Below are 13,116 nucleotides of genomic sequence, written 5' to 3' on the forward strand. Positions count from 1 at the left end.
AAAGGGTAAGACTGAAGGGGTAAGACTGAAGGGGTAAGACTGAATGGGGTAAGACTGAAGGGGTAAGACTGAAGGGGTAAGACTGAAGGTAAGACTGAAGATAAGACTGAAGGGGTAAGACTGAAGGGGTAAGACTGAAGGGGTAAGACTGAAGGGGTAAGACTGAAGGGGTAATATTGAAGGTGGTAAGACTGAAGGGGTAAGACTGAAGGGGTAATATTGAAGGTAAGACTGAAGGGGGTAAGACTGAAGGGGTAAGACTGAAGGGGTAAGACTGAAGGTAAGACTGAAGGGGTAAGACTGAAGGGGTAAGACTGAAGGGGTAAGACTGAAGGTAAGACTGAAGGGGTAAGACTGAAGGGGGTAAGACTGAAGGGGTAAGACTGAAGGTAAGACTGAAGGGGTAAAGGTGCTCCCATGGTCGAGCGGACTGTACGCGGACTGGACTCTGCGAGGTCCGCGCGGACACTTTGAGCGTTCATAGTCGAGCGTACATCCGCGGACCACTGCGGACCAATTTCCTACATGTCTCGCGCCAGTTTACACAATTTTTCCCACGCTGTTCAACTACTGTCATGTCGTCGTCATCCGATGTCAAAATAAAGAGTATGTTATCTCCGTTTCCAATATTTCGATAATAAAACGGGCAGTTTTACACACTTGAATAACAGGTATATAGGCAGCGAGGTGCAATGTACCGTATAGCCTTGCTCAACATGAGGTGGACAGCGCGTGGTGCTGAAATGGCAAACACGCATTGCATGAAATAAAAACACCAGTTTTATTTCGAAATATTGGAAACGGAGATAACATAGAATATTTCGAAATAAAACTGGTGTTTTTCACACTTCATTTAGAAATGCCATTCAAACATCTCAAGCCCTACTCTCTCTTGGCACGGAGCGACTGGTCAGAGTAAATACAGATCGGCGTCACATTAAATGCAGGTCGATGTCAACCAAAACGCAGAGCAGCCTTTTATGTGACACCAAGTGAGCGGCGCGGATGTCCGCGTATTAGAAAATTGGAGCTTCGCACTTGGAGTCCGCTTTGGGTCTGCTTTGAGTCCTCTTTGAGTCCGCTTTGGGTCTGCTTTGAGTCCGCTTTGAGTCCGCTTTGAGTCCGCTTTGGGTCCGCTTTGGGTCCGCTTTGGGTCTGCTTTGAGTCCGTGCGAGTCCGCTCCATGTACGGTCCGCTCGACTATGGGAGCACCTTAAGACTGAAGGGGTAAGACTGAAGGTAAGACTGAAGGTAAGACTGAAGGGGTAAGACTGAAGGGGGTAAGATTGAAGGTAAGACTGAAGGGGTAAGACTGAAGGGGTAAAACTGGAAAGGGTAAGACTGAAGGGGTAAGACTGAAGGGGTAAGACTGAAGGTAAGACTGAAGGTAAGACTGAAGGGGTAAGACTGAAGGGGTAAGATTGAAGGTATGACTGAAGGGGTAAGACTGAAGGGGTAAGATTGAAGGTAAGACTGAAGGGGTAAGACTGAAGGGGTAAGACTGAAGGGGGTAAGACTGAAGGGGGTAAGACTGAAGGGGTAAGACTGAAGGGGTAAGACTGAAGGGGTAAAGGTGCTCCCATGGTCGAGCGGACTGTACGCGGACTGGACTCTGCGAGGTCCGCGCGGACAGTTTGAGCTTTCATAGTCGAGCGTACATCCGCGGACCACTGCGGACCAATTTCCTACATGTCTCGCGCCAGTTTACACAATTTTTCCCACGCTGTTCAACTACTGTCATGTCGTCGTCATCCGATGTCAAAATAAAGAGTATGTTATCTCCGTTTCCAATATTTCAATAATAAAACGGGCAGTTTTACACACTTGAATAACAGGTATATAGGCAGCGAGGTGCAATGTACCATATAGCCTTGCTCAACATGAGGTGGACAGCGCGTGGTGCTGAAATGGCAAACACGCATTGCATGAAATAAAAACACCCGTTTTATTTCGAAATATTGGAAACGGAGATAACATAGAATATTTCGAAATAAAACTGGTGTTTACACACTTCATTTAGAAATGCCATTCAAACATCTCAAGCCCTACTCTCTCTTGGCACGGAGCGACTGGTCAGAGTAAATGCAGATCGGCGTCACAATAAATGCAGGTCGATGTCAACCAAAACGCAGAGCAGCCTTTTATGTGACACCAAGTGAGCGGCGCGGACGTCCGCGCATTAGAAAATTGGAGCTTCGCACTTGGAGTCCGCTTTGGGTCTGCTTTGAGTCCGCTTTGAGTCCGCTTTGAGTCCGCTTTGAGTCCGCTTTGGGTCTGCTTTGAGTCCGCTTTGAGTCCGCTTTGAGTCCGCTTTGAGTCCGCTTTGAGTCCGCTTTGAGTCCGCTTTGGGTCCGCTTTGGGTCTGCTTTGAGTCCGCGCGAGTCCGCTCCGTGTACGGTCCGCTCGACTATGGGAGCACCTTAAGACTGAAGGGGTAAGACTGAAGGTAAGACTGAAGGGGTAAGACTGAAGGGGTAAGACTGAAGGGGGTAAGATTGAAGGTAAGACTGAAGGGGTAAGACTGAAGGGGTAAAACTGGAAAGGGTAAGATTGAAGGGGTAAGACTGAAGGTAAGACTGAAGGGGTAAGACTGAAGGGGTAAAACTGGAAAGGGTAAGACTGAAGGGGTAAGACTGAAGGTAAGACTGAAGGGGTAAGACTGAAGGGGTAAGATTGAAGGTACGACTGAAGGGGTAAGACTGAAGGGGTAAGATTGAAGGTAAGACTGAAGGGGTAAGACTGAAGGGGGTAAGACTGAAGGGGTAAGACTGAAGGGGTAAGATTGAAGGTACGACTGAAGGGGTAAGACTGAAGGGGTAAGATTGAAGGTAAGACTGAAGGGGTAAGATTGAAGGTAAGACTGAAGGGGTAAGACTGAAGGGGTAAGACTGAAGGGGGTAAGACTGAAGGGGTAAGACTGAAGGGGTAAGACTGAAGGGGTAAGACTGAAGGGGTAAGATTGAGGGTAAGACTGAGGGGGTAAGACTGAAGGGGTAAGACTGAAGGGGGTAAGATTGAAGGTAAGACTGAGGGGGTAAGACTGAAGGTAAGACTGAAGGGGTAAGACTGAAGGGGTAAGATTGAAGGTAAGACTGAGGGGGTAAGACTGAAGGTAAGACTGAAGGGGTAAGACTGAAGGGGGTAAGACTGAAGGGGTAAGACTGAAGGGGTAAGACTGAAGGGGTAAGACTGAAGGGGTAAGATTGAAGGTAAGACTGAAGGGGTAAGACTGAAGGGGTAAGACTGAATGGGTAGCTTGACGCAACTTGATTCTTAAAAATTCTTCCGATTATTTATACGGGCCAAATACAATAGCGGTATATATAGGAATTGTGTCTGTGTTTTCCACCCAAAGTAGGCGTGACTGCGAGAAGAGCCAGAGGATCTGATGTACACCACTGTATGGGTGTTGTGTGTAGAGGACCCACGGGCAGGACACAGACAGGAGACCGACGCAAATGGCACAGTAAAAATTCTAAACGGGGCATTTAATAAGGTCAGGCAGGCAGGGATGTAGGATACAGGCAGGCAACTAGAGAACAGGCAGGCATGTAGGATACAGGCAGGCACGTAGAGAACAGGGGATGAGGAGGAATGTCAAGCAGAATCAGGAGTAATATGAACTTATATGAGGTTACAGGGGATGCAGACCCTGTGACAGGAAAAGGTTAATGAGTATTGACATGTTTACATAATAAAATGCTGAGTACAACATGTTCACAGACAACGTCTTTGCATTTCCTGTTTCCTCTTTGGTAAGACTGGAAAGGGTAAGACTGAATGGGGTAAGACAAATGAGACACAGCTGGGAGACACAGACATAGATCTGCTGGACCTAAGCAGGGAGACAAGAGGACAGGGACTAGAGAACCATGTATACAGTATATAGACATATATATTATACTGGCAGACACATCTTTCTGGTTAAGGTTAGGGGGCAACAGAACAAACACAAAGATTGAAAAAAAAAAAAAAAAAAACTCTGTCCTGATTCTTTCAACAGAGATTCATTGGTGAGACATAAAGCAGTGGCCAGTGAGAGAAGGCTTGACAAGCAGGCCAGATGAGGAATGTCAAGCAGAATCAGGAGTAATATGAACTTATATGAGGTTACAGGGGATGCAGACCCTGGACAGGAAAAGGTTAATGGAAGGAAGTTATCAATACCCTCCGCTGTACGACTATTGACATGTTTACATAATAAAATGCTGAGTACAACATGTTCACCGACAACGTCTTTGGATTTCCTGTTTCCTCTTTGATGACACAGAGCCCATGTATATAGATCTTCTATATTCAGGCTTGAAGGTCGGAAACATCTCTTTCACATATTGAGTTTCTCTAGACGGGTTCACATTGACTACATCAAGACAGTCCCATCCAGCGCTTGGTATGTTCCTTGTATTGTTAGGGATCTGTAAGAGGATGTATTTCTCTCAACATCTGCCGGTGGAGGGATTAGTCCACCGATGGGCTCCAAACCAACTTTTTTTTCAATTTAAACTGTACCTGCACGGGCACATATTCCAATTCATATTAGTGAGACATTCCAAATGCACCCACACACAAACACAGTAACATCAGTCCTTCAGGGCCCCTGGTATTCCGTGGTCCCCAGGAGCATGCATGCTGCATCCAAGGGTGAGTAATCCACCATTCTGTCTGTCCTGTCAACCCCCCCCCCCCCTCACTTTCAGGCTCTGGAGTACCTGTTCAAGTTCATCGTCCAGTCTCGTATCCTGTACTCTCGAGCCACCTGCGGCATGGAGGAGGAGCAGTTCCGGGCCAGCATCCAAGAACTCTTCCAGTCCATCCGATTTGTCTTGAGCCTGGATAGCCGCAGCTCCGAGACCCTGGTCTTCACTCAGGTCAGGCGGTTAGCACTTCCCTATAACTAGCATTGTCTCATCCTATTAGCCACGTCCTCATGTGCTATCTGTCACAGGGACTGCATTGATCACCTGCATGTATTCTGCAGACAGAGAGACGGTGAAAACACAGATGGGTTTATTGAAGAGCAGTGGCAAGTTGTTAGAAGCCAGAGCAGATGGTACAGGTTGTCTAGAGACAAAGGCTCTCTCCCATGTGTGCGTGAGGACAGCAGATTTAACCTGTGCACATCGATTGCCTCAATGGGCAACAGGTGCTCAGCCACCCCTGCTCCCAGGTCTAATTAGCTTGACCCGGGGCAGGTGTGGTCGCTCAAACCAGCCATCCCGCCCCACAGTGTCATTGTCTAGGAATTCAGGAATTCAGATTCACTAATTAACACTCCCTGACAATCACTGTCTCCCTCTTTGTCACCTTTGTACTGTCTGTCTTAATCATCTGCTTCATGATTCCATTCCATGTGCCATTGTTGGTTATAAATGTATCTACATTTTTGTTTCGTTTGCGTCTGTTTCACTAATTAACAGCCCCAAAATATTGTGTCATTGTACTTTGGACATCTTTGTGCCATGTTTTACTCATTCACGGCCAGCCGTTTTATCCATCCTTGTACTCAATGGGCCACGCTTTAAAAGATAGGGATTTTCACTGTGCGTTGCAGTGTTTGCAGGGCTATATCTATATTCTATATTATAGCTATGGAGACAATACTATGGCTCATTTGACAGTAACTATCCCTCGTCCAACATGTAAAAAATAATTTTTCATGTATACGTTTGCGTGTTATACCGTGGTGAATATTGTATAGTTTCAGAGTGATCCTAGCTAATTCCTGGTAACTGTGTTATGGAGCGATATGTGAATTTAGCTAAAGGTGTTCGCGTTGCTCGACTGGACACGTTACTATTTCCAAAAGGTATATAATAGGTATTATGTTTCATCATGAATGCATCAAGGGGGGGGGGGGGGGGGGGGTCATTTTTTGATGCTCTGATCGCCAGCAACGGCATTCGTTTTGAATACTACATACGTTGATCGGCTGGATTGATATAAAATCATTGTAGGATCAAGGTGGAATTGACGTCAGATAGTCCTTACCTTTGATCTGGGTTATTCCAAAAAGAATATTCCAATTGTCTGATCACGATTTCCAGTATTGGTGTCCATCGGGTCCCTGACATGAAGTGGCACAAGATATGCCTCAAGTGTGCTGACCGCGTTTCAAAGTGCTTGGATGAAGCGATTTACCTGGCTTGGTCTAAATTCTCCGCCCGGACGACATTAGATGTGACACACAGTGTGAAGTAAGGTTTCAAAGGGTGGGCGATACTGCCACCTAGCAGGATTCGGCCGGTATTGCACTCTCGGGGTCTCCGAATGAGTTCCAATGGTAACACCGAGGTCCGTGAGCCTCTAATGAATAAAAAAATCTGAAAAGAAAAAGATGAAAACCCGACTATACTCCGGTTTTGGCGCTCAACCGGTGGCGAGATAACCCGACTATAGTCGTGGTTGGCCGTGAATGAGTTAATCATCTTTGGTTTTATGTTTTTGTTTAGTTTGCTTTTGTGTTTTTCACTAATTATTTACCATGTCTGCTCTGTTTGTTTTTTCTTTTCATTCTACACTTTGTTTGATTGGATAAATAAAGAACCCCCCATTGTTGCCTCGCCCCCGGCGTTTTCGGCTGCATGCCTCTCTGTGGTCATGCTCCACAGCTCTCGTCTGTCTCAGTAAATCACAGCGCCCCCTGTGTTAATCTCCAAGCGTAACAGAGGTTGCATGCCCACCACCAACCTGCTGATGTGTGCGGTGATGTTGTTGTTTAAACCTCAATCTGCTGTCAGTTCTGTAGATTTGGATTGTTGATAATCGCAGATTGTATTGATCGAACACCATGCCTAGGTGAAGTTCTCCCCCAAGAGCATATATTCCTACAGAAGGCAGTGTGCTTTTGAGAGCCGCAGTTAAGATCTATCACTGGCATCGGAACAGCAGAGCTCGACTTGGCCCGTCCTGTTTTGTGTTAGGGCTGCTCGATAATGGCAAAAAAATCATAATCACAATTACTTTGATTGATATTGAAATCACAATTATTAAACACGATTACTCATTCATTTCAGATCATCATATGATGACGAATTTGTTTTACCTTTACCTCGACAAAAGGCTGCCTTTCTATCGTCTTCTACATGTTGCCGAAGATGTTTCGAAATGTGAGAGGAGAAAATCATAATTGAAATTTAAACTTAAATTAATCGCACTGCCCTACTGTGTGTCACAGTGAGGAGATCTCCCTGCCCTACTGTGTGTCACAGTGAGGAGATCTCCCTGCCCTACTGTGTGTCACAGTGAGGAGATCTCCCTGCCCTACTGTGTGTCACAGTGAGGAGATCTCCCTGCCCTACTGTGTGTCACAGTGAGGAGATCTCTCTGCCCTACTGTGTGTCACAGTGAGGAGATCTCCCTGCCCTACTGTGTGTCACAGTGAGGAGATCTCCCTGCCCTACTGTGTGTCACAGTGAGGAGATCTCCCTGCCCTACTGTGTGTCACAGTGAGGAGATCTCCCTGCCCTACTGTGTGTCACAGTGAGGAGATCTCCCTGCGATGACATGATGTTCTATTCTTTTTTGTTGCTGTCCACTTGGAATGTAAGCTACTGTCGAGAATATGAATAACTTACTCAGTCAAATGGATCCGGTTAATACGATTTATTAACTCAGAGTGATCAATACATATAAAATATAGTAGAGAGAATGGCTGGATGGCTCCCATCCAGGTTACTAGCTAGGACACCAGGAAGTAAGAGGGAGAATGGAGAGAGAGAGACCCCTTTATAGTCAGGAGGGGGGAGGGGGGACACCATAAAATGGGTCAAATGGAGGTTTTGGGGAAGGGAGGGGTTAAAGACATTTCCTCTCTGAGGAGATGGGACAGAAGGAGCAGACAAGCTCCATATTTCCCCCACACTACCCGTCACCATAACAAGTGAGATATGTATACAATGTCTTCTCTCTCGTCCTCTCTGTGCCCCCCCCCCCCACCCCTCCCCCACTCAGGCAGCATTGTTGAACAGCTTCCCAGATATCTTCGATGAGCTGCTGCAGATGTTCACCGTCCAAGAGGTGGCAGAGTACGTGCGAGGCACCCTGGGGAGCATGCCCAGTACGGTGGACATCGGCCAGTCGATGGATGTAGTCAAACTGCAGTCCATCGCGAGGACCGTCGAGAGCCGTCTTTTCTTCTTCCCTGGTGAGACAGGGGTTAAAAACGGAACAACATTATGTTTCCTGTGCTCTGGGACCAACTGGGTTCCAGAGTTCTAACTCAAAGTCAATGGTTGTGGTGTAAACCGAAAGAAACGAAAACAACAACAACACAGTTTCTTTTCACAACAATACAGATTTAAATTTTGGAAAGCAGAGTCTCTCCCTCCCTCTCTCTCTCTCTCTCTCTCTCTCTCTCTCTCTCTCTCTCTCTCTCTCTCTCTCTCTCTCTCTCTCTCTCTCTCTGCTTTCTTCTCCTCTCTCCCTCCCTCCCTCCCTCCCTCCCTCCCTCCCTCCCCCCCCTCTCTCTCTCTCTCTCTCTCTCTCTCTCTCTCTCTCTCTCTCTCTCTCTCTCTCTCCTCTCTCTCTCTCTCTGAATGAATGAATGAAAACTTTATTTAACAGATTGCAGAATGGGTACAATACAGTACGGCTCAATACAGACAATTGTTAAGGGGATGCAGACCTGAAAAAGACGTTTGTCTTGTTTCCATCAGGGTCCCCCATTTTCAATTCATATAGACATTTATGACATACACAACATACATGACATTTATGGCATAGGGACATATAGGTATTTAGTACTGATACATTTGTGACATAAACGGTATTCAAATATCCAGTACTGTTACCCCTAGATCCTGACAGAGTATATACATATGATGGGGAGGGGACTGTATTTTAGGAGGGGGTGGGTGGGAGAGAAATATCCATACGGCGGGGAGGGAATATATTACATGCGGTGGGGAGGGGACTGTCTATTAGGAGGTGGTGGGGGTTTTGGGCATTTACGGTGGCCAGTTTCGAATTGCAGCCTCCCGTAGGTGCTCTTTAAGAGCAGTTTTGAATGTGGGTAGGGATTCACATTCCTTTACAGCTTTGGGTAGGGCGTTCCACATTGATGTGGCATAATTGCTAAACGTGTTTAGTCCCTTGTTTGAGCCGAATCTGGGTTTAACATGATTTGTTGAGCTTCCTCTGGTGTAGTGGTTGTGGTATTCACTGACCTTTGGGAAGTATTTTGACATGTACATGGGTACCTTAGTCGTATAGTGTATCTTGTAGACCAGGCCCATTGCAAGTTGCTGTACTCTGTCGTCTACTCTAAGCCATCCTAGGTTGTCAAAGTGGGCAGGGGTGAGGTGGGTTCTGGGGGTAAGGTCAAGTAGTAGTCTGACCAGTTTGTTTTGTGATGTTTGTAATTTTGTTTTAAGCGCCTTTGAGGTGCTTTGGTACCATGAGGTGCACGCATAGTCGTAGTACCCTTGAATGAGTGCTCCTGCCAGAGTCTTCAGGGTATTGTTGTTTACCAGAGAGGAGATCCGGTACAAGAATCTAGTTCGTTGGTTGACTTTTTTTATTACATTGGATGCCATTTTGTCACAGGAAAGATTTGCCTCTAGGATGGAACCCAGGTAGGTAATTTCGTCTTTCCTTGTGACAATATTGTCACCCACTGCAACTGAGAAGCCGTCGGTCTTGCTGAGTTTGTTATTTGAACCGAAGAGAATGGACTCTGTTTTGCCCATGTGTAATGATAGTTTGTTATCAGCGAGCCATATGCAGATTTTGCCTAGTTCCGAGCTGAGGGTTTTTTCAACCTGCAACTTGTTCTTGTCAGAGACCAGCAGGGCTGAGTCGTCCGCAAACAGGAACAAGTTGCAGTCACAGGCTGACGACATGTCATTTGCATAAATTAGGAAGAGTAGCGGTCCTAGTATGCTTCCTTGTGGAACACCACAGCTCACTGTGAGGGGGGGGGATAGAGTACCGTTTACCTCTACCATCTGTTCTCTCCCCTCCAGGTAGGATTGCATCCAGCTCACTGATAAGCTATCAAAACCAATTGCTTTTAGCTTGTCAATCAGAATGGAGTGATTGACAGTGTCGAAGGCCTTTTATAGGTCCAGCATGACCATGCCGCAGTATTTGCCCACGTCCACCTCTTGTTTGATGTGGTCGTTCTCTCTCTCTCTCTCTCTCTCTCTCTCTCTCTCTCTCTCTCTCTCTCTCTCTCTCTCTCTCTCTCTCTCTCTCTCTCTCTCTCTCTCTCTCTCTCTCTCTCTCTCTCTCTCTCTCTCTCTCTCTCACTATTGCTCTTTCTCTCTCACCCTCCTCTGCTTGTTCCTCCCCAGAGTCTCGTAGTATCCTGCTGCCTGTGGTCCTGCATCACATCCACCTGCATCTCCGCCAGCAGAGGGAGCTACTGATCTGTTCTGGGATCCTCAGCAGTATATTTGCTATCATCAAGACCAGCTCTCTGGTACAGTGCTTTATACATGTTCAGTGTTTAACTGGGGATAGGCTATATCGTCCTTTACTGAGTCAACCATTTCCTGTTAGAACTTAGAACTCAGTATTCTATAGTAAGGATGAGGGATACTGAGTCCATAAGCTCTCATTTACCATAGGTTTTGATTTAAAAAACAAACGTGAAAATAATGTATGAAATATCCAGTATAAAACCCATGCTTCTATTTGAAATATATTTGGTTATCGCAACGCAGCAGTGGCATGTCCAGTAATAAACTACAGTATTAAATGGTCTATTAAGCAGCATATGTCTGTATATCAATTATTCATACACCCCCCCTTGCTTGTCTTCCTCCTCCAACTCCTCCTCCTCCTCCTCCTCCTCCTCGTATCTCTCTCAGGAGTCTTCGGTTCAGGAGGAGGTGGAGATGATGGTGGAGAGCCTCCTGGACGTGCTCCTGCAGACTCTGCTGTCCATCATGAGCAAGTCTCAGTCCGTGGAGACGTCTAGAGGGCAGCGTTGTCCCCAGTGCACCGCTGAGATCACGGTTAGCCTATACTGCCAGCGTTAATCCCACCACACCCCCCCCCCCGTCCCCCCCGTCCCCTGTGTGCCGCCATGTTGTCCGTGTTGTTAACTGGTTGTTTTGTTTTCCCACGCCTAGTTTGTCTTTGTACATCATTAATCAGTATGATTAGCATGACATTACTAGTAGAAGAGAAATCCCTACTAAATGTAATGAGATTACAATCATAAAATATTCACCTTAACATGAATTATGTTTAACATGAACTAACAATATCTAACCACTCCAGATATCTTTTCTTTTTGATGAAATCATTTTACAGTCAAATGCTCCAACAATGAGAGCAACTGCTAGCTTAATTCTTTGGAAATGTTATGATATTTAAGTTGAATTTGAAGTCGAAAGGTATCTGTCTGTTTCTCTTTCAGCAGAAATATCATTGTCTGTGTTGTGATTTGTTGACGCTTCACTGCGTCATTGGAGCGTGAGGAAAAGGTTGAGCTCACAGCCTGCTGTCACTCGTCACGCCGGGATCTGTCATCCGTCACGCACTGCAAGGAGCGTTGCGTGATGGGCGTGTTCGTCTGCAGCTTCCTGTTGCTCTGTAGCCCGTAGTGTGAACACATGGCTACTCTTCTCTGCTTTTACTTCCACTCTCCATCCATCCACCAGAGTTCTAGCATCTTTATCTAGACATTTACTATCCAGGTACTGTTTTGATTTGACCACTGTGTGTGTGTGTGTGTGTGTGTGTGTGTGTGTGTGTGTGTGTGTGTGTGTGTGTGTGTGTGTGTGTGTGTGTGTGTGTGTGTGTGTGTGTGTGTGTGTGTGTGTGTGTGTGTGTGTGTGTGTGTGTGTGTGTGTGTGTGTGTGTGTGTGTGTGTGTGTTCGTACGTGCGTGTTTGTGCGTGCGTGCGTGCGTGTGTGATTTTTTCTGGCGCAGGGGGAGTATGTGTCCTGTCTTCTCTCACTGCTGAGACAGATGACAGAGAACCACTTCCATCACCTGCTCAACAACTTCCACAGCAAGGAAGAGCTCAAGGTGTGATACCAGCAGTAGCTGTGATCTTTTCCCCTTTCTCTCACTGTTTGATTCATAGGATGTCCAAGAGTGGTGTTTGTGTCATTGTCTGAAATGCAGGCCACATGCACAGTCTGTGAATATGAAGGGTTTTCGTCTCAGAAAGCTGCTCTCCATTTTGGATATTTGTTTCTATATTTAGTAAGTGCAAACGACAAACTTGTAACTGCACATAAGCAAGGGTCTCTTAAGATAGTCAATACGTTTAATTTAATTTAATTTCAAACCTTTATTTAAACTTGAAAGGCAACTGAGGTTTCACTCATTTACAGTCACGTCGAGGGTACATACAGAAATAAGCATAAATAAAGCATATAAAATCACACAGCATAACATAACAATAAGACATTAAGACAACAAGACAAGGGTGGACAAAAGAAAGGATAGAAAATCTATTAAAACATGTACAACTTTGGGGGCGGCTGGGTGGCGCAGCGGACAAGGCGCTCGTCACGAAAGCAAGAGACACTGGTATCGAATCCAGCTGTCAGCGTTGCTTCCGGCTTGGCCGGCCACAGCATGCCTATAAATTACATCACCATAGTTCAAGAATGATAAGAAAACTGCTTCGACAAGTTAATCCATGCCAACAATCATTTCGTAAGGAAAGGGTGTCATGTTTTTGCACGTTGGGATATCTCATGTAGGGAATGGGAATGATCATGAACCGTTCCTCTGCAGGAGTTCCTGCTGAAGATCTTCTGTGTGTTCCGGAACCTCATGAAGTTGACCATCTTCCCGCGAGACTGGAGTGTGATGAGACTTCTGACCAGTCAGTGAGTCTGTTTCTGTCCCGCTGCCTCTGTCACAAAGATGATGATAAGGGGATAAGTATTTTTACTCAAGTACAATTTTAAGCTACGTGTACTTTACAAGTATTTTAATTTTAGGGAACTTTATACTTCTACTCCTTATCTGAACCCATCAGTTACTATTTACTTTGAAGAAAAAGATTTTGCATAGAAAACATGGCAAAAATGTATGACGATTATATACTTTCACATTTGAAGCCTGTCAACTTCAAGAGGATGTAATCAGAGCAGCATAACTGGACCACTTACCACTTTAACATAACCTTTAATCAGAGCAGCATAACTG

General features: G+C 45.8%; 1 protein-coding gene across 1 annotated transcript in view; it reads left to right on the plus strand.

The window, feature by feature from the left end:
* LOC311243652 (dedicator of cytokinesis protein 3-like) overlaps window positions 1-13,116 on the plus strand; it is a gene marked incomplete at both ends in the record, with an annotated part of 140,568 nt that overhangs the window by 78,663 nt on the left and 48,789 nt on the right. Inside the window, 6 exons of the mRNA XM_084332960.1 lie at window positions 4,698-4,868; window positions 7,951-8,143; window positions 10,293-10,420; window positions 10,812-10,958; window positions 11,881-11,979; window positions 12,700-12,794. Coding sequence (XP_084189086.1) covers window positions 4,698-4,868; window positions 7,951-8,143; window positions 10,293-10,420; window positions 10,812-10,958; window positions 11,881-11,979; window positions 12,700-12,794 — 833 coding nt within the window. The remainder of the gene's footprint in view (window positions 1-4,697; window positions 4,869-7,950; window positions 8,144-10,292; window positions 10,421-10,811; window positions 10,959-11,880; window positions 11,980-12,699; window positions 12,795-13,116) is intronic.

The sequence above is a fragment of the Notolepis coatsorum genome, assembly GCF_963971535.1.
Source record: "Notolepis coatsorum genome assembly, chromosome: 17".
Lineage (NCBI taxonomy): Eukaryota > Metazoa > Chordata > Actinopteri > Aulopiformes > Paralepididae > Notolepis > Notolepis coatsorum.